Source organism: Ornithorhynchus anatinus, chromosome 14 (assembly GCF_004115215.2).
Source record: "Ornithorhynchus anatinus isolate Pmale09 chromosome 14, mOrnAna1.pri.v4, whole genome shotgun sequence".
Taxonomy (NCBI): domain Eukaryota; kingdom Metazoa; phylum Chordata; class Mammalia; order Monotremata; family Ornithorhynchidae; genus Ornithorhynchus; species Ornithorhynchus anatinus.
In genome coordinates, this window is record NC_041741.1 from 11,233,305 (window position 1) to 11,252,193 (window position 18,889).

Sequence of the window (18,889 nt, forward strand, 5' to 3'; positions counted from 1 at the left end):
ATTAAGATAATCCAAGAAGGTTGGTTTCTCACTCTTTTCATCTTTAAGGATGACAGAAAAACACAACTCAATTTCTTACAATATTCAAAAAATGCAATGAATGAAGAAATCATAATTTCAGCCCAGGAGATTATTAACAGAACTCACCCTAGAACCTTCTAAAGTTCGATCACATTACAATAAGAGATGAAACATTATCCAAAACTTCATAAAAATGATTTGTTTTCTTATTTTTACATACCCTGCTGGTTGCCAGCAAAAGTTTCTCCAAAAATCTCAGCCATTCAAAAACAAATTCAGCCTTTTCGACTTCACCAAGTTGCTTATATGCTTCTTCATTCAGCAACAAGCTATGAGCCTCTTCCATTCCTTGAACTAGTTCTTCTTCCTCAGCTGCAAATGTCCAGGGTGATAGTCACGGCTTTCATTAAATTTTATTTAGTAGCGTTAATGTATCTGCAAGGAAGCCAGAAAACATCATTTACCAAAACAAAACAGAAAAAAAGTGGTGCTGCTTTTATCTGCCTTTTGATAAACTTAGAACATAAAAGATCATTACAGATCACTCCATTTGACTAAAGCTCAAAGATAGGGATTTCTTATATGTTCTCAAGTATCTACTAAACAATTAATAAATGCTGTTAATGATGATGACTGGGCCAAACCATTAGTTCATCCTGACTTTTGATCTGCCTCTAAAAAGGAGTGCAATGCTGAGGGACTGTGGGATGGCTGCTCTCCTTGACATTCTTCCTAATAGGCAGCGTGGCGCAGTGGAAAGAGCACGGGCTTTGGAGTCAGGGCTCATGAGTTCGAATCCCAGCTCTGCCACCTGTCAGCTGTGTGACTGTGGGCAAGTCACTTAACTTCTCTGTGCCTCAGTTCCCTCATCTGTAAAATGGGGAGTAAGACTGTGAGCCCCACGTGGGACAACCTGCTTCCCCTGTGTCTACCCCAGCGCTTAGAACAGTGCTCGGCACATAGTAAGCGCTTAACAAATACCAACATTATTATTATTAAGACAACTACCCAAAATTTTCCTCTACATCCCTAACTTTCCCTCTAGTAACCAACTATAGATGGCTTCTCATTTTATCCAAACCACAATGGAGTCTGCTGATATTCTTAGCCTGCACAACTTCCTGCAGTAAAAAATTCCATAGAGGTACTACCCAATGTTTCACCATTTCAGCATTTTTTGAATCTTCACCTTCACCTTTAAATGAGTGTTGTGTGCTTTAGGTTCTGTAGACTTCCTGCCTCCGTTTTTGCCTCTCTCTACCCCGAAGAGTACTAATCTTTTCAAGCAATCTTCATATGGATGCTGCTCCATCCTCTAATATTAATAAAAACTATGATGGTGATATTTCTTACACCCCACGTGCCAAGCACAGTGCTAGGTTAGACAAAAAATAATCAAATTAGATATATTTCCTGACCCACGTGGGGTTCAAAGTCTGAGGAGGGGGAAGGAAAGGGAAAACTGCAGATGAGGAAATTGAGACAGAGAGAAATTAATTGACTCGTCCAAGGTCACACAGGAAGCAAATGGTGGAGTCAGAATTAGAACATCCCAGCCCCGTGCTCTTTCCATTAGGCTAGGCAGCTCCTCCATCATCTTTAGAGGGAGAACAGATAGCTACACGTAGGCAACTACTATCAGGTTGTAAAAAATTGAATCCCCAAAATAAGTCACTTTAATGGCTTTAAGTATTTATGGCAGGACCATTAAAACTCTATCCCTAATAATTTGTCACTTAGTAAAGGAAACCTTTACTCTGTCATCCCTGGATGACAGCAAATTTGGCTGGGGACACAGAGAATGTGGCTGGGATTGGGTAGTGAGTGAAAAGGATAGGGAAGAAGGGAGAAGACTTGGATCTCTACCCAATTTTTCCCTTAAAGGATAGCGCTGTGGAAAGAATCCCTGCAGATAAAACTTGAAACTAAAATAATTCTTCAGAAAGTCCCAATACGCCTTCTTACCTGTCAAATTTGTGGCTATCCACAGAGAATGCTGATCACTGCTCTGAATGTAAGCGTTTCTCATGGCCCCATAAAATCTCCTACATCTAGAAAATTCAATTATTCAGACCTGCACAGCTTTTACTTCGTTTTGTGGGTCCACTGCACTGAAGTGGGATATGCTCGGCCCTCAAGGTCACTCACTCAGCACCTTCTCCCTGGGAGGCGTGGGGGACAAGGTGGACTTAATCCAAGAGTGTGTTTTAGAATTGCTTATGATCACCAACAATATCATCAACAGCTGCACTGATTGAGCCTCTCTTCATTCATTCATTTAATTGTATTTATTGAGCGCTTACCATGTACAGGGCACTGTACTAAGCCCTTGGAAAGTACAATCTGGCAACAAATATAGACAATCCCTTCCCAATAACGGGCTCACAGTCCAGAAGCGGGGAGACAGACAACAAAACAAAACAAGTTGACAGGCATCAATACCATCAGTATAACAGAATTATACTCTCTACTGTGTGCAGAGCAGGGAATTAAGTGCTTGGAAACACAGCCCTCCTATTTATACTCCTCCCTTCTCCTTAGACTGTGAACCCCATGTGGGACACGGACTTTGTCCAACCTGATAAACTTGTTTCTACCCCAGCACTTAGAACAGTGCTTGACACATAGTAAGCACTTAACAAAAATACTATTAAAAAAACCCAAAACAAAAACCTCAAATTCCTCCTTTATCAGAGGACCTGAGGGTTGAGGCACTGACCCTATAATGGCCACTTACACAGATTCATAGCCCAACCACAACTCTCTGATGAGCCTGAAATAAAAGTTATTGAGACTACCTGCACTGGCTGTGGACTTCTACATTCTAAAAAATGAATTAAAGAAAGGCACATGAGCATCGTGAGAACACTTTTCATAAATATACACCGCTAAATAGGAAAAAAAGTACTGGACAATTTACGGAACTCTAAGCAGGAATCGATTGAGGATAAAAATAAAAAAAATTTATGCACAAATTTACAACCTAGTTCTGCAACAATAAAAGGAAAAATGAGTCACATTTCCAAGGCTACTTGAAAGAAATATATTTCAAGGGAATTGGGATTTATTCCTAATTCCCTATACTCACCTAACTCTGTCCTCTTGGGAAATTTGATCATTGCAAATTTATACTATATACTATTCTTTTTAAACGAATCCACTAATTTTTCAGATTGCCAATGAAGAGACTGGATCTTAAATCCAGGCTCTTACTTCCAGAAATCCTCCTCTTTTCAACCTTTTGAGGTGACTAATTATGATCAAAATGAGAAACTTATCCTGAAATGCACTTTTAAAACACAAGAGGCATTTTGCAGGTTTGCATTCAAAATTCATAGCTTTGGGAGGAAAATAATATAGCGACCTCAGAGAACTATCTTCTTGAAGCTGCTAAGAAATGTAAAACGCAAATCTTACGCACCAAAACAAATTATCCTTTCTAGAGGTCACTAAAACTGCTGGAGGTGCATTTTTCCTATGAGCAGCAATATTCTAGTGTAAAATGATCTATCAAGCAGGAAAATGGATAACACAATGCAATGCTAAATAATTTAACACTTAGCTTGACATTAGAGGCAGGGCAGGAAGTTATCTTTATTTCCTTCAATACATTGGTATACAACATTCTCAAAGGAAATTAGGAACTCAAAATTGGTCACATCTGCAATTTTAAATATGTATCAAGCTTCATGCAGTCCTTCAGTGATACACACTACCAATATGGTTCCTGAAGGCCATGTTATATGTGGCTAATGCCAATCAATCATATTTACTGAGTGCTATGTGCAGAGCACTGTACTAAGCACTTGGGAGAGTACAACAGAATTAGCAGATATGTTCCCTGCCCAATGCAGTATGATCTTGCAAACGAAGTGAATCTGCAAGACCATATTAAGCGGCCCACATTGGCATGCCTACTTCAAGAGCGTGAATAATTCATATGCAGTATAATGCTGTCCATTTTATAATCTAAGTTAATTTGATTTGTGTAGACAGCCATGAGAAAAACAAGGCTAAGTTTTCTTCTCTATTTGAGTACAGAAAGTGTCGGTGATGCAATTTAGTAATCTTCTGAGCTCTGGCCCCACCTATCTCTTTTCTCTGAAGTGTGATTTTGATGCTTCTCGCATAGTCAGCTCTCTAAAAGTCTGCAGCAGAAGCTCCAGTTTTCCTCAACAAATCTGAAATTCATGACTTTGTGGCCCACTAAATTAGAACACTCAAGTGGTCAGCAGAAAGGCACATATAAAAAGTCCAATTTCATTGTGGCATTTTTACAACAGGACATAGCATAGAGAACGGTGATTTGTTCTAATATGACTTGACCTTCCTAGAATTACTGAAAGTAGCCACCGAGAAGTTTGGCATGGTTACCTAACCATGAGAAGCAGCATGGCATAGCGGATAGAGCACAGGCCTGGGAGTCAGGAAGTCATGGGTTCTAATCTCGGCTCTACCAATTGTCTGCTGTGTGACTTTGGGCAAATCTTTTCACTGTTTTGTGCCTCAGTTACCTCATCTGTAAAATGGGGATTAAGATTGTGAGCCTCACGTGGGACGATTTGATTACCTTGCATCTACTCCAGTACTTAGAACAGTGCCTGGCACATAGTAAGTGCTTAACAAATATTATAATTATTATTATTACAATAGACACATTCTCTGCCCAAAATGAGCTTACAGATGAGAGGTTCCCAGTAACCCCAGACACATGAGCACATATTTGAAGTTACATACACGTTTAATAGCACCCTTGTCACTATTCCATGACCCACTGATCTAAAATCTTCAAAGTGGAGGAGAAGCTGGAGGGACGTTAACAGAAGCTGAGGTCATCCAAACCTGTGGGACCACAATGAGTTCTTAGTGCCAACCCAATGCAATCTGGCCCTGCAGTATTGTGCAGGGCACCACTGAAGGTGCCTGGGGGTATTCCCAAACTAAAAGTTGTCTTTTTCACAAGACACTTTATGTGAACTACAAATACTTATTTTAGGAAGCGATAAATTTCTAAAAAAAATTATCCTTTAGGAACTTCTCTGGTTACAGCAATGTTAAAAGAGAAAGTTGTTTGCAATTCTACACAGAATTCAGGTAAATTTATGGATGAGTGGCCCATAGTAGGTTACTAGAGGGACAGTTAGAAGGGCAAAATTAAAGATTTTAAATGGTCCGTATCCAAGCAAAAGGAATCATCACATACTCCTTCCAAACATTTTGTTGCCATTGTCAGAGGGAGAACATTAAGCTGGATACACCATTGATGTGGCCCAGTAATGGCATTTCTTACATTCTTAGAGTTACACTAGCTCAACAACTGCTAGAGTTTTGTTTTTTTCTTAGACCAAACTATCAAGCATTTCCTTAAGGCTAATTCCCCTGAATTGACCTGTCACTGCCCTCAAGACCTCTTGGGCACATCCGATGGCATGGGCAAGTTCTCCATCATCTACCTACGGAGCCTTTATGGCAGGCATTGTTAATTTGTGCTTTTAGATGCTGGGTGGCATCAATTATGAGAAAGGGAAAGCCTCTTTCCGGAATTATTCACAGTGATTCATCATAGGTCAAAGCCATTTTGAGAATTGGGTTCTTATCTCTAGAGTCTAAGCTCTTTGTAGGAGAGGACTGTGTATGGTATATGGTGCTCTCCCAAGTGCTCGGCACACAGTAAGCACTCAATAAATACAAATGATAAGCCCTAGAACATCCCCAAACACATACACTCAGAAAAAAAGGGGTAGCATGTCTAAATGACTAGCAATTCCTTCTTTCCAGATCACTCATGAGAGAATTCTAGAGATAAGAATGAAAGTCTTGAAATTCCCTAGCAGTCTCCTCACTTTCTCCATCAAGTGAGTATGCCAGAATATCAGCATATCAGAACACCTGAAGAACTAATATTTCCTTCTTAGGATGCCTGTGATATTCTAACTCTAACCTCATACCCTTCAGGTGAAACACATCCTAGAAATGACACACTTTCTCTATGGTATGCCAGTCCCCAAGCTAGACCACTTAGTTATTCACACGATCTTACATACTCTCCATCAGGTAAACTTCAAATTTGGTGTATTTTCTAGGAAAATAAATGGGAAGAGGATTATTGAAGAAGGCTGAGTAAACTTGTGTGGCAACCCAGCCTCTTAAAAAACAAAGCAAAAATTGTTTCCAATAAAACATTTTAAAGCTTAGCAAATTTAATTTGAACAGTTTGCTAGAATCATTAGCAAGATACAAACTCTTTCACTGACAACAGATTCATTTTGTCACCCAAAACAGAGAAAAACTTTTCGTTATTAGGTCCCACTGGGCTTTCGGTTACAATATTTCTCACAGTATGCAAACACTAACCTTAGTAGCAGTTCCCTGCCTACTATCGTCTAATATCTAAACTCTAGCTTGTACTATTTTAGGACCAACTTTGAATGTCAGACCTCCTAGCATTATGTGAATAGAAGCTTCCAGGATAACATGCTCAGATCTGCGCATAACTAAGTTAACGGCAGTCAAATTTAAATGTATCAGCTAAGCTTCTGACCTAGGTCTATTATAATTATTTTCTCTATACTTATTCCCTATTAAAAGGCTATAAAATGTATATGTAAAATAACATGCTGCAATTACTGTGTTGTTACTTGCACAGTATTTGGGTAAATTTGATGAAAAATTACTTAAGGTGGCATCCTTTAATTAATTGCAGAGTTTGAAATATTCAGTACAGATTAAAATCACTAAATTTGACCACTGGTACACTGCATTTCCAACTTCCCTGGGAAGGAGGCTGAAGGAGAAGGGGTCTCTTCATTTTTTTACCTCATTAACAATACTTAATTGTATTCAGCTAGAATAACTTCTCTGCTGTTTTGAGCACTTGGAATGAAAAACATTTCCCATACTTTAAAATATTTCTGTAAAAGAAATTCAGATCAAACTGATTTTACAGGAGGATAAACTGGAGCATGGAGAGGTTGATTAGCTTCCCCTGGATCCTCTGGTTCACTAGTTGGATTACTTTCAACTTTTCCCCTTTGCTCTAACTCCAGATTTACTGTATTTTCCCTATGATAACTATAAGATATTGTGACTTCCAAGATGCCTGTTTCCAAGCCCATTCCATTTCCCTTCCAAACTACCAAGATGGGCAGCCTAATCATGGTTTAATATTTCAGACCGCTCCATTAATACTATTTTGCATTAATTAGGTGCTCAAAGAGCTCAAGACATTTAGAAAGAAATGATTCCCACTCCCATTGGGCACAAATTAAGAAAACGGGAGGCCAAAAGACAAATACCAGCAAATATCTTCCTGACTGAAAAAGGCAGGGTTTTGCTCTGTTGTGCAAATAGAAAGTGTAAGGGAGTGCCTTTCTGCTGTTGCCTCATTTCCTCCTAATCAAGGGAGAGAAGTAATAAATCACATGGCTTAGCCTCATTGTCTATTCTGACTATGGGGTAAGAATTTTCTGGGTAAATAAGTTTACCCTGAAGTTTCTAGGTGCTTTGACGTTGAGAATAAGATGGAAATTCAATTTCAAAAGAGCAACATAAGTACATCATCTCATACAGGATGAATATTATGAATATGATCCAGCACTGCTTTGGAAACCTCTGTACAGTTTAACAAAGCTGGGGGAATCTACGGATCAAAAATAATAGTCCCCGACCCAATGCATTCTTTACCCTAATCACATCCTCTAAACCTACCAAAATTAAGCAGTACCCACATATAAGGCAATTAAGGCAGTTATCGAGAAAGAGTTTGTCACTCCAGCTACATAGGAATAAAACTAACCAAATAGGAGTATAATTTTAATCACAGTGGAAAAATGTAACCAATTGTCCAATTTTCCAGAAAACACTTAAAGGTTACAGAGTATTTTATGACCTCTTTGTTTTAAGGAACTTTGTCATTTTAGTAGCAGAAATCTTATTTGGCTTCAATTCTATTAAGTTATCTCTCTTGAAAGAACTATGGATTTTCTAAACCAATTAAAGGAATGACAAATAAAAGAGCACTTTTCTTAAAAGTGTCTCCAATTTGAAAAAAACACAAGATTCAAAAGAGTCTACTCAATTTCACTCATGCATATTTAATGAAGTCATCATTACTTTATAGCTTTCGGTGACAAGACAGTCAGTGTTCAAATCTATTTTCATCATTTAAACACCTATTTCAAATGGTCCTCTGATTTATTACAGCAGTAGCTCACAGAACTGACAGCTCTGAGTGCCTCTTTTCATGAACTCAAGGAAAAGATTAAGTCTAACTCAGTAAGACCAAAGGGAGGGGAAAAAAAATCGAAACTTTTGGTGAATATAATGTTGCTATACAGCAATTCTAATTCCTTCACATAAATAAAGGAGGTCAATTTTCAATCACTGCTGACTACAAAGAAGCTTTCTTATTTTTTAACATATTTAGAATTCTAAACCTATCAAAACCAAGCAGTAATATAAACTGTGGTATTTGTTAAGGGTTTGCCAAGCACCCTACTAAGCTCTGGAGTAGATACAAGATAATTGGGTTGGACACAGTCCAACACCCATATCCACATTATATGCAATATACTCCCACATATAAGGCTGTAGTAAAATCTGAGACAGAGAGAAAAGTTAGAAATTATGAGAGATTTGCACTCACTTTAAGAAAATGTATTCTGTCAAGCCTCTAATATTTGGTACATTTCTTTGTGCAACAGGGTCAGCCTGTTTACTGAGGAAACATGGAAATCAATATCTGATTCAATTATTATAACTTGGGAGTATGCAAGTGTGTAAAACACTTAGAATTTACTCCCGGAAGTTTTCCTTCCTTTAGAATCATGTAATAGGATCCAATATCCTCAAGAAAACAGAGTATGTATTGTTTGGTAACACGTGTTCCTTTTCTAGATGCAAAAACTTCTAGATGCAAAAATCATAATGACTGATTCAGTATTGCTGCTGGATGGTTGTTTGGAGAGCTCTGATTTACCACTGTGCCCTGCAAATATAAGCACAACTCAATTTTATAACTAATCAGAATAGTAGATGGAGGTTCTGTGTAAAAATTACTTATTATGGCTCCTAACATAATTATGATAATAAAGAAGATATTTGAGAAGATACTGGGGAAAGGGTAATATGATTCTGCTAATTTTAGGCAATGATAAACTCAATTTCATCTGGAAGATTTAATCTACAAAGTAATTTCAATATGCAATTTAAAATTGTAGAATCTCTAGACATCAATTGTACTTATTGAGCATTTACGGTGTGCAGAGCACTGTACTATGCACTTGGAAGAGTATTCATTCATTCAATCTATTTATTAAGTGTGTACTGTGTGCAGAGCACTGTACTAAGTGGTTGGGAAAGTACAATACAACAGGAAAGAGTGACAATCCCTGCCCACAACACAACAGAATTGGCAGACCCGTTCCTTAACCATAACTAGTTTACAGTCTAAGGATGTGAGACTATGCTTACCTACAAAAACTAACCAAGAGGCAAAACAAAAGAAACACAGCTCTTCATTCTGGCTTTAAAATGAGGATCAGACTTCAAAACTTTACTCAATAGTTAATTATAAACATATCTTCCACCAAAAAAGGCATTCCATTCCTAACAGAAATAAGAAAAGTTTCCTTCAATGAAAAATGTTTAAAAAGTGATCACTGAATTATAAATTATTACATTGATTCAGTATATCAAAAACACTCCACCAAACCACTCCAGAAAACACATTTAAAAAATACATGCAATTACTAGAATGTATATTATACATTTAAGAGATTAATCCTGACATTTATAAGGCAGGAAGTTTTATAGTGACCCACTTTCCCAAAGAATTTAGAAAGAAAAGAATGGATAATTTAGTCTGGAGTATGAAACACCAAACTAGAACCCCAGAGACCAGGAAATTTCTTCCAAGCTGTACCACGGGTATGTGAAACAAAACAAAGGGATCACTTTTGTAGATAGTAAATTCCTTAGGGACAGGGATGGGATCTTTCACTTTTAAGGCACTCTCCCAAACGTTTACTGCATTTAAGATTTGACCATCGGTATAAGAACGAGTCTTGTTTCTGCCCCTAAAGGACCAAGAACTAGAGCAAGTAATTATAGTGACAATGGTTTGCACAGCATGACTCCATCAATGGTATTTATTGAGCGCTACTGTGTGCAGAGCTCTGTATTAAGTGCTTGGGTCAGTTTGACAGAGTTGGTAGACATGTTCTCTGCTTACTCTCCTGTCCCTCCCTATCATGCTCCTGATGGAGCGTAGGTGAGCAGGGAAGGACAGACTGCTCTGCACAAAGTAGGACCTATATAAAAACAACTGGTTAATTGAAAGGCCTCTGTTTATACACCCTCTAGACTATACGCCCCATGAGGGACTGTGTCTGACTTGATTATTTTGAATCTACTCCAGTGATTAGCACATCGAAAGTGCCTAACAAATACCACAATAAATTTGTAAAACGGAGGTAACACTATTCAGCTGTTTTAGAATAACATCAGTGGGATTAGAGAGAATAGAAAGAACATTCAGAGCTTCTGGAAAAAAGTGCCAGGTAAAATATTAACATATGTAAAAATGATATAATCATCTTTACTATTGGCAATATGCAATAACCCAAGTCAAGTCAATCCCCGTTCTGTCCACTGGTTGCTAAAAAAAAAAGTTCAAATATAGTCAAGTCAAGCATAAAATAATTCCCATCTTCAGAGGGCGCCTGACTTTTTCTCAGAGATTTAATGACTATTTTCAAATGTATTCAAGCTACCCTGACATTAAATCAACCAGTGATGTTTACTGAGTGTCTACTGTGTGCCGAGCACTGTACTAAAGGCTGGGGAAGAGTACAAACTATGACCACAAAGTAAATGCTTGAGGGCAGGGGCTGCGAACCCCATGCGGAATGTGTTGGCCTGTGTCCAACCCACTTGGCTTATATCCACCTCAGTGCTTAGTCCAGTGCCTGTCATCTAGTAAACACTTAACCAATACCACTGTGGTTTAGTAGAGCCCAGGGCTGGGAGTCAGAAGAAGACTGGGAGTAGACTGTGAGCCCATTACTGGGCAGGGATGGTCTCTATCTGTGGCCCAATTGTACATTCCAGTGCTCTGTACATAGTAAGCCCTCAGTAAATACTATTGAATGAATGGGCGGGAGTCAGAAGGTTCTCATCCCAGCTCTGCCACTTGTCTACTGTGTGACTTTGGGCAAGTCACTTAACTTCTCTATGCCTCTGCTACCTCATCGGTAAAATGGGAATTAAAACTGTGAGCCCCACAGGGGACAATCTGAATAGCTTGTATCTACTCCAGTGCTAGGACCAATACTTGGCAGATAGTAAGCACTTAGCAAGTACCATAGTAATCATTATTATTATTACTAGTGTCATCCCCCCACCCCCCGCACCCAAGAGCAGTTCCCTTCCATTGCTATTGACAAGTGCCCCCGGTCCACTGTCCCTGGTGTCCGGCCCCTCCTTTCATTCATTCAATTGTATTTACTGAGCACTTCCTGGGAGCAGAGCACTGTACTAAGCGCTTGGAAAGCAAAATTCAGCAATTAAGCAGCAGCAGAGTAGCAGCATGGCTAAACAGACAGAGCCCGGGCTTGGGAGTTAGAGGTCATGGGTTCTAATCCCACTTTGCTACTTATGACCCTGGGCTACTCACTTAAATTCTCTGTGCCTCAGTTCCCTTAACTGTTAAATGGGGATTAAGACTGTGAGCCCCATGTGGGGCAACCTGATGACCTTGTATCTCCCCCAGCGCTTAGACCAGTGCTTCGCACATAGTAAGCGCTTAAGAAATACCACCATTACCAGTGCTTAGAACGGTGCTTGGCACAGAGTAAGCACTTAAGAAGTACCATAATGCTAATAATAGTTATTATTAGTATTATTACTAGTCCCCGCCAAGGGCAGTCCCCTTCCATAAGTCTCTGTTGACAAGGGCCCCCGGGCTGCTGCCCCTGGGGTCCCGCCCATTCATTCATTCAATAGTATTTACTGAGCGCTTACTATGTGCAGAACACTGTACTAAGCTCTTGGAATGTACAGTTCGGCCACACAGAGAGACCATCCCAGCCCAGTAACGGGTTCACAGTCTACAAGGGGGAGACAGCAAAGCAAAACAGAACTAAACAAAACACGACAACATCATCACGATAAATTCCTTCATTCATTCAATAGTATTTATTGAGCGCTTACTATGTGCAGACCACTGGACTAAGCGCTTGGAATGTCAGTGCGGCCACAGAGAGAGACCATCCCGGCCCAGTAACGGGTCACAGTCTACAAGGGGGAGACAGTAAAGTAAAAGAGAACTAAACACGACAACATCACGATAAATTCCTTCCTGCAATCGTATTTATTGAGCGCTTACTCTGTGCAGAGCACTGGACTAAGCGCTTGGAAGGGACAACTCGGCCACAGAGAGAGACCATCCCGGCCCAGTAACGGGTTCACAGTCTACAAGGGGGGAGACAGCAAAGCAAAACAGAACAAGTCACGACAACATCATCACGGTAAAGAGAATCAAGGAGCTATCCACCTCATGAACAAAATAAATAGGGAGATAAATAATATGTAGAAACGAGCAGAGTGCGGAGGGGAAGGGGGAAGAGCAAAGGGTGGGGAGGGAGAGGAGGGAAAGCGGAGGAAAAGACTCCGTCGTCCTTCCTGAAGCTCATTCATTCACTCAGTCGTCTTTACTGAGCTCATTCATTCACCCGATCGCCTTTCCCGTGTGCAGAGCACTGGGCTAAGCGTTGGGAAAGTAGAAGTGAGCAGGAGAGAGGGGCAGCCTGGGGGGTGGAGGGGGACGGGAAAAAGAGGCCGGGGGCATCAGCTGAAATCCCCAGCAGCGGCGGCCAACACGCTCCCGCACCCACCGCTCCCGCAACTCACCCCCCTCGACTGCGCGGCGGCGGCCGGTCCTGCCCGGGCGCGTGCACGAGAGCCGCGGCGGCGAGGACGGGAGCGCGCCCGCGCCCACCAACCCCCGAGGGGCGGGGCCTCCTCCCCCCTCCCTCCCGGCGGGAGCCGCTCCTCAGGCAGCGCCAGCCGAACGCCGACGCCTCGACCGCGCCCTCCTTCGCTCGGGCAGGCCTGACGCCTCCACCGCCGAGCGCCTGGATGGCCGGGCCTCTGCCCTGCTTTTCTCCATTTAGCTACTCGTCGTTAATAGCTGTTATCATTATATTATTGCTGATAATTGTTATGACCTATACATCCCCTTGATTCTATTTATTATGATGATGTTGTTTTTCGTCCGTCTGTCTCCCCCTTGTAGACTGTGAGCCCTTCGTTGGGCCGGGATGGTCTCTATAATAATAATAATAATGTTGGTATTTGTTAAGCGCTTACTATGTGCAGAGCACTGTTCGAAGCGCTGGGGTAGACACAGGGGAATCAGGTTGCCCCATCTGTTCCGAATTGTCCATTCCAAGCTCTCAGTACAGTGTTCTGCACATAGTAAGCGCCCAATAAATGCTATTGAATATATTATTACTAATAATTATTATTAATAGTCATGGTATTTGATCAGCGCTTATTATGGGCCAAGCGCTGGGGGAGAGACAAGGTCATCAGGTGGTCCCATGTGGGGCTCACAAGGTTCATCCCCATTTTGCAGATGAGGTCACTGAGGCCCAGACAATAATAATAATAATGGTTTTTTGTTCAATGCTTACTATGGGCCAAGTACTGGTCCAAGCGCCAGGGTAGAGACAAGGTCATCAGGTGGTCCCACATGAGACTCATGGGCTTCATACCCATTTTACAGATGAAGTAATTGAGGCCCAGAGAAGTGAAGTGACTTGCCCAAGGCTATACACAGCAGACAAGTGGCAGATCTGGGATTAGAACCCATGACCTTCTGACTCCGAGGCCTGTGCTCTCTCTACTATGCCATGCTGCAGCCTTTACTGTGTGACAGGCACTGTACTAAGCGCTGGGATCGATGCAAGGTAGTCAGGACAGATGCAGTCCATGTGTCCCAAATGGGCTCACAAGTCTTCTCCCCCATGTTGCAGATGGAGGAACTGAGGCCCAGAGAAGTGAAGCAACTTGCCCAATGTCACACAGCAGACAAGTAACAGAGGTGGGAATAGAACCCATGACTCCCAGGCCCGTGCTCTACCCATTAGGCCACACTGCTTCCCTGCATAAAATGTTCACCAACGACACTGAGGCTGGCCCGTTTTGGGATGACCTCCCACTGGCTGCTAACCTTCCTATGACCCACAGTCAGACTTCTTTCGTCTGATTTCTTTGGGTATGACCCGCAGTCGGACTTCTTTAGCTTGATTTCTCTCAGCCCTGGGATCCTTTAGAGTGAGAAAGGGGCACTGACTGTCAATCAGAGCTATTTACTGAGCATTTACTGTGGGTCAAGGACTGCACTAAATGCTGTATTAACACTATCCCAGGAAGTGATAGCCTCAGCCGAGAAAGGCACCAGTCCTTGGCAGAGGCTGAATCACTCAATCAGCATTAGTGCAGAGCTTTGTTTCAAGTGGTTGGGAGAGTACCCCAGAGATGGAAGACTTGATCCCTGCTCTCGAAGAGTTTTAATCTAGCGGGAGATGGGGTGGTGGGGACCAGACCTAATAAATTACAGAAAGGAGGAATCAGAGAATGTGGAGATGAATCTGAGGAAAAGTAAGTGCTAATATATAACTCAATATACAGAGAAATGCTTTGGGTGATTGTGAGTGCAGAAATGCTGAGGTGGTAGTTTGAGAAGACATGACTGTGAAAGAAGAAAAATTACTCTGGGAAAGTCTCCTGGAGGAGGTGGGATTTCAGAGATGCCAGGACAGCCCTGTCCTGAGCCAGGATGATGCCCAGAATGACCATAAGGAACACCCTCCAGCTAAGCCTGTCAGCCAAAAAGGCACCTTGTCCAAACCAGGCAGAGAAAAGAAGGGTGAAGCAGTGCTGAATCTTCATAGTCCCTACCCCTTCCTCTTATTTCCTTATCAGCTGGGGAAATGAAAATGATTTACTATCAGGCTACTCTAACTGCAGCTTTCCATGCTCCAGAAAGGCCATAGTCCACTGGCAGTAATCAGCAAAAACTGTCCAATGTGACTGCACAGAACTCCCTGCTGAGCTTCTCCAGGGACTTTCCAAGCACTGGAAATCCTTAACTGCATCCCTTAACTCCCCAGTTCTCCTATTCTTTCCTGCTCGTTGAGGTGATTTTTGTCCCAGTTTCCCAGCATATATAATCCCTCCTATTCCTTTTTCTAGATACATCCGGGAATGCCCTTCTGGGGACAAAAGTGAATAGGAAGGGTTGGAAATGGGCAGCATCTTTTTTGGTTTTCCCTATCCCTTTGTTCTAACCCCCTAATCAGCCCTCCTCAGCAGACTGACCTATGTCCCTTTTGACTCTTTTGGTCCAAATTGATTTGAGCCAGCCCTGGCTGAGTTGAGCCATTTTCCTCTTCCTCCATTTTAGCACTCAGTAACGATTCCGTGCCCCTTAGACCTTGTATTTTTCCTTATTTGTATTTTGCTGTCTAAGAAGATTTTTCTTTTACTTTCTTCATTCCACAGCTTCCAGCCATTTGTGCCTGGCTTTTCACCCTCCCTGTTGCCCTAGACTAGCCCATCTACATCTTGGAGCCCAGCTCCGGGAAGAGGAGAGATTCACTTCAATCCTGGCTCAGGCAGAAGAGAGCAGTCACAGTCCATTTCAACAGCTCTGCTGGTTTTCTTCTTTATGAGAAGTAAGTGCTGGTTAAGGGTGGCAGAAAAACAGCCTCGTGTGCTGCGATCCTTCCCCCACCCAGTGAGTCTGGAGATAAGGTCAGTGAAGGGAAATGGCTTGGGAACCACAGCAGGCAGGAGAGTTATGCAGTTTCAGAGGTAAATCAGAAATAAAGGAATTGACCACAACCTAATCACTCAGCACTCATCCGTTCTCCTCCAAATAATCCGATGGCTGCCCATCTCTCCACATCAAAACAATGCTATTACTAATAATAATAATAATGTTGGTATTTGTTCAGCACTTACTATGTGCCGAGCACTGTTCTAAGCGCTGGGGTAGACATAGGGGAATCAGGTTGTCCCACGTGGGGCTCACAGTCTTAATCCCCATTTTTTACAGATGAGGGAACTGAGGCACAGAGAAGTTAAGTGACTTGCCCACAGTCACACAGCCGACAAGTGGCAGAGCTGGGATTCGAACTCATGAGCCCTGACTCCAAAGCCCATGCTCTTTCCACTGAACCACACTGCTTCTTCAGTAGTAGTAATGGTACTACTTACCATTGCCTTCAAGGCTCTCCGTCAGTGTTATCTAGTGAGTTCTTACTGTGCACAGAACATTGTCCTAAGCACTTGGGAGAGAACAGTGATGATGGTATTTGTTAGGCGCTTACTATGTGCCAAGCACTGTTCCTAAGCACTGGGGAAGCTACAAGGTAATCAGGTTGTCCCATGAGGGGCTCACAGTCTTAATGTCCATTTTACAGATGAGGTAACTGAGGCACCGAGAAGTTAAGCGACTTGCCCAAAGCCACACAGCTGTTAAGTGGCGGAGCTGGGTTTAGAACCCACCACCTCTGACTTCCAAGCCTGGGCTCTGGCCACTAAGCCATGCTGCTTCTCAAATGGATACAGTTTCAAATGATTGCTCCCGGGCAGGTTGGATGCAGAGTAAATGCCAGAACCCTCATGGAGTTTGCCATCTAACTGGGCTCTGCCAAATCTTGTCCCTTCCGCCCTTCCACAAAACTCTCCCAGATTAGTCCCATCTGGCTTCAGTCCCTTCAGTAGATGTTAAGAGAACCCTGATCCAGGGTTTGCTGCCAAGGTCCCATGCTACTGCCTCCACATCAACAGACGCTCCTCACCATTGGCTTTAAAGCCCTTAATCACCTTGCCCCCATACCTCACCTTGCTGATTTCCTACTACAACCCAGCCTGCACACTTTGCTCCTCTAATGTCACCCTACTCAGTGTACCTCGGATCTCGTCTGTGTTGCCGCTGACCATTCACCCACATCCCGCCTCTGGCCTGGAACGCCCTCCCTCTTCATATCCCACAGAAAATTACTCTCCCCATCTTCAAAGCCTTATTGGGGGCACATCTCCAAGAGGGTTTCCCTGATTAAGCCCTCATTTATTTTTCTCCCACTCCCTTCTGCATTGCCCTTGCACTTGATTTGCAGCCTTTATTCACCTCTCCCACAGCCCCACACCACCCAATATACATATCCATAATTTCTTTATATTAATTAATGTCCACCTGCCCCTCTAGACTGTAAGTTCACTGTGGGCAGACAACGTGTCTACTAACTCTGTTATACTGTACTCTCCCAAGCACTCAGTACAGTGCTCTGCCCAGAGAAGGGCTCAATAAATTTGATTGATTGATTGATAGTGCCACCAATATAGACTGCTCCAGGCCAAGCTAATGTTTCTTTCCCTTTCCCTTCCCTTTCCCTGGGGCTACAGAGAGCAGCCACATTCAGACTGGAGTTCTCCCCAAAGGTCAGGGCGCATTCAACTCTGTTCTGAGCACCTACAGCAAGGTGATGTGGCCACTTCAGGTTGTGTTCCAAGCTGTCGCCAGCTCTGACTGAAAATGCTGGATAAGGGAAATTTAGTGATCTGTGGTTGAACAATCCAGATAGCCCAACCCATGTCTGATGTCAGCTGCTTCCTTTGTCTGACTGTAATCTGTGTGAGGGAAGGGATTGTGGGTGTGAATTGTTGTTTGGTGTTTTTTTAACCATTCTGTAAAGTGCTCTCTAAGCAACAGATGCCCAATATAGTGCTCCTGCATACAGCTGGTGCACATGACAGTGTGCTGGGCAAAGTAGGCATTCAATAATCTTGGGTCTGGAACTCCCTCCCCCATCATATCTGACAGTCCACCGCTCGCCCCACTTTCAACACCTTCTCAAAAATACCCTCTCTGAGAGGTCTTCCAGAGCTAAATCCTCATTTCGTTTATTCATTCTCCCTTTAGCATTTTGATAATCCCCCCAGCCCCACAGCACTTATGTAAATATTCTTTTACTCTGCTCTTTCCCCTATCTGTAATTTATTTTAATGTCTCTCCCCTGTAGACTGTAAACTCCTTGTGGGCAGAGATTGTGTCTACTAACTCTTATCATATTCAACTTTCCCAAGCACTTAGTACAGTGCTGTTCATATTGTAAGCACTCAAAAAATACCACTGATTGTGTTTAATTGATTACAATACTGATCCACAGCCACCAAACATTTACTCCACATCCAACCTGCCCCAGAGCAATCATCTGAAACTGTATCCATATGAGAAGCAGTGTGACTTAGTGGCAAGAGCCCCAATTTGGGAGTCAGAAGTGGTGGGTTCTAATCCCGGCTCCGCCACTTATTATAATCCGCCACTGGATTATAACCCAGGTCCTCTGATTCCCAGGTCCGTGCTCTTCCCACAAGACTGAACTGCTTCCCATGTTTATCACCAGGTACATTTACTTATAACAGTATCTGACAGTTTGATGTTTCACCTTTCTTCTCAAAAACGGTGTCCATGTGGACATGGCTTGTCCCGTAGACACTGTGCCTTCCTGTAAACTCCAGCCTTATTTGCCCCCTGATCTTAAAATGGAAAGTTTTTCCTAAATCCAAATTGTTTACATTTTAGTGAGTTCTCATCTCCGGGCTGGTAAATTTAGATATTTTACTCCGACAAGAAAACTCAACCTCTTCACTCCTCTATACAGTCAACCTCCCCTCCTAGTGCTAATATTACTCCGGTTCTTTTTATTTTTATGGTGCTTTTCTGAGGTACCTAAACTGAGTGAAATGAAAGTGCTTAGGAAGAGAATCTGGCAGCCTTGGTATCACATAAGTTCTC

At 42.3% G+C, this 18,889-nt stretch overlaps 1 protein-coding gene across 3 annotated transcripts in view; it reads right to left on the reverse strand.

Annotated features, from left to right (window-relative positions):
* The window catches only part of HEATR5A (HEAT repeat containing 5A), a 75,448-nt gene extending 62,429 nt beyond the window's left edge, over nucleotides 1-13,019 (reverse strand). For 2 of the 3 annotated variants that reach the window (XM_029078808.1, XM_029078806.1), the window contains exons 1-2: nucleotides 12,931-13,019; nucleotides 242-456 (exon numbers count right to left, since the gene is read on the reverse strand). In XM_029078808.1, the coding sequence (XP_028934641.1) occupies nucleotides 242-367 (126 nt within the window). In that variant the 5' untranslated portion in view covers nucleotides 368-456; nucleotides 12,931-13,019. Of the gene's footprint in view, nucleotides 1-241; nucleotides 457-12,930 lie in introns of those variants that run through there. The other variant, XM_029078809.1, reaches the window with a different exon arrangement.
* Between the last annotated feature and the right edge of the window lie 5,870 nt (nucleotides 13,020-18,889).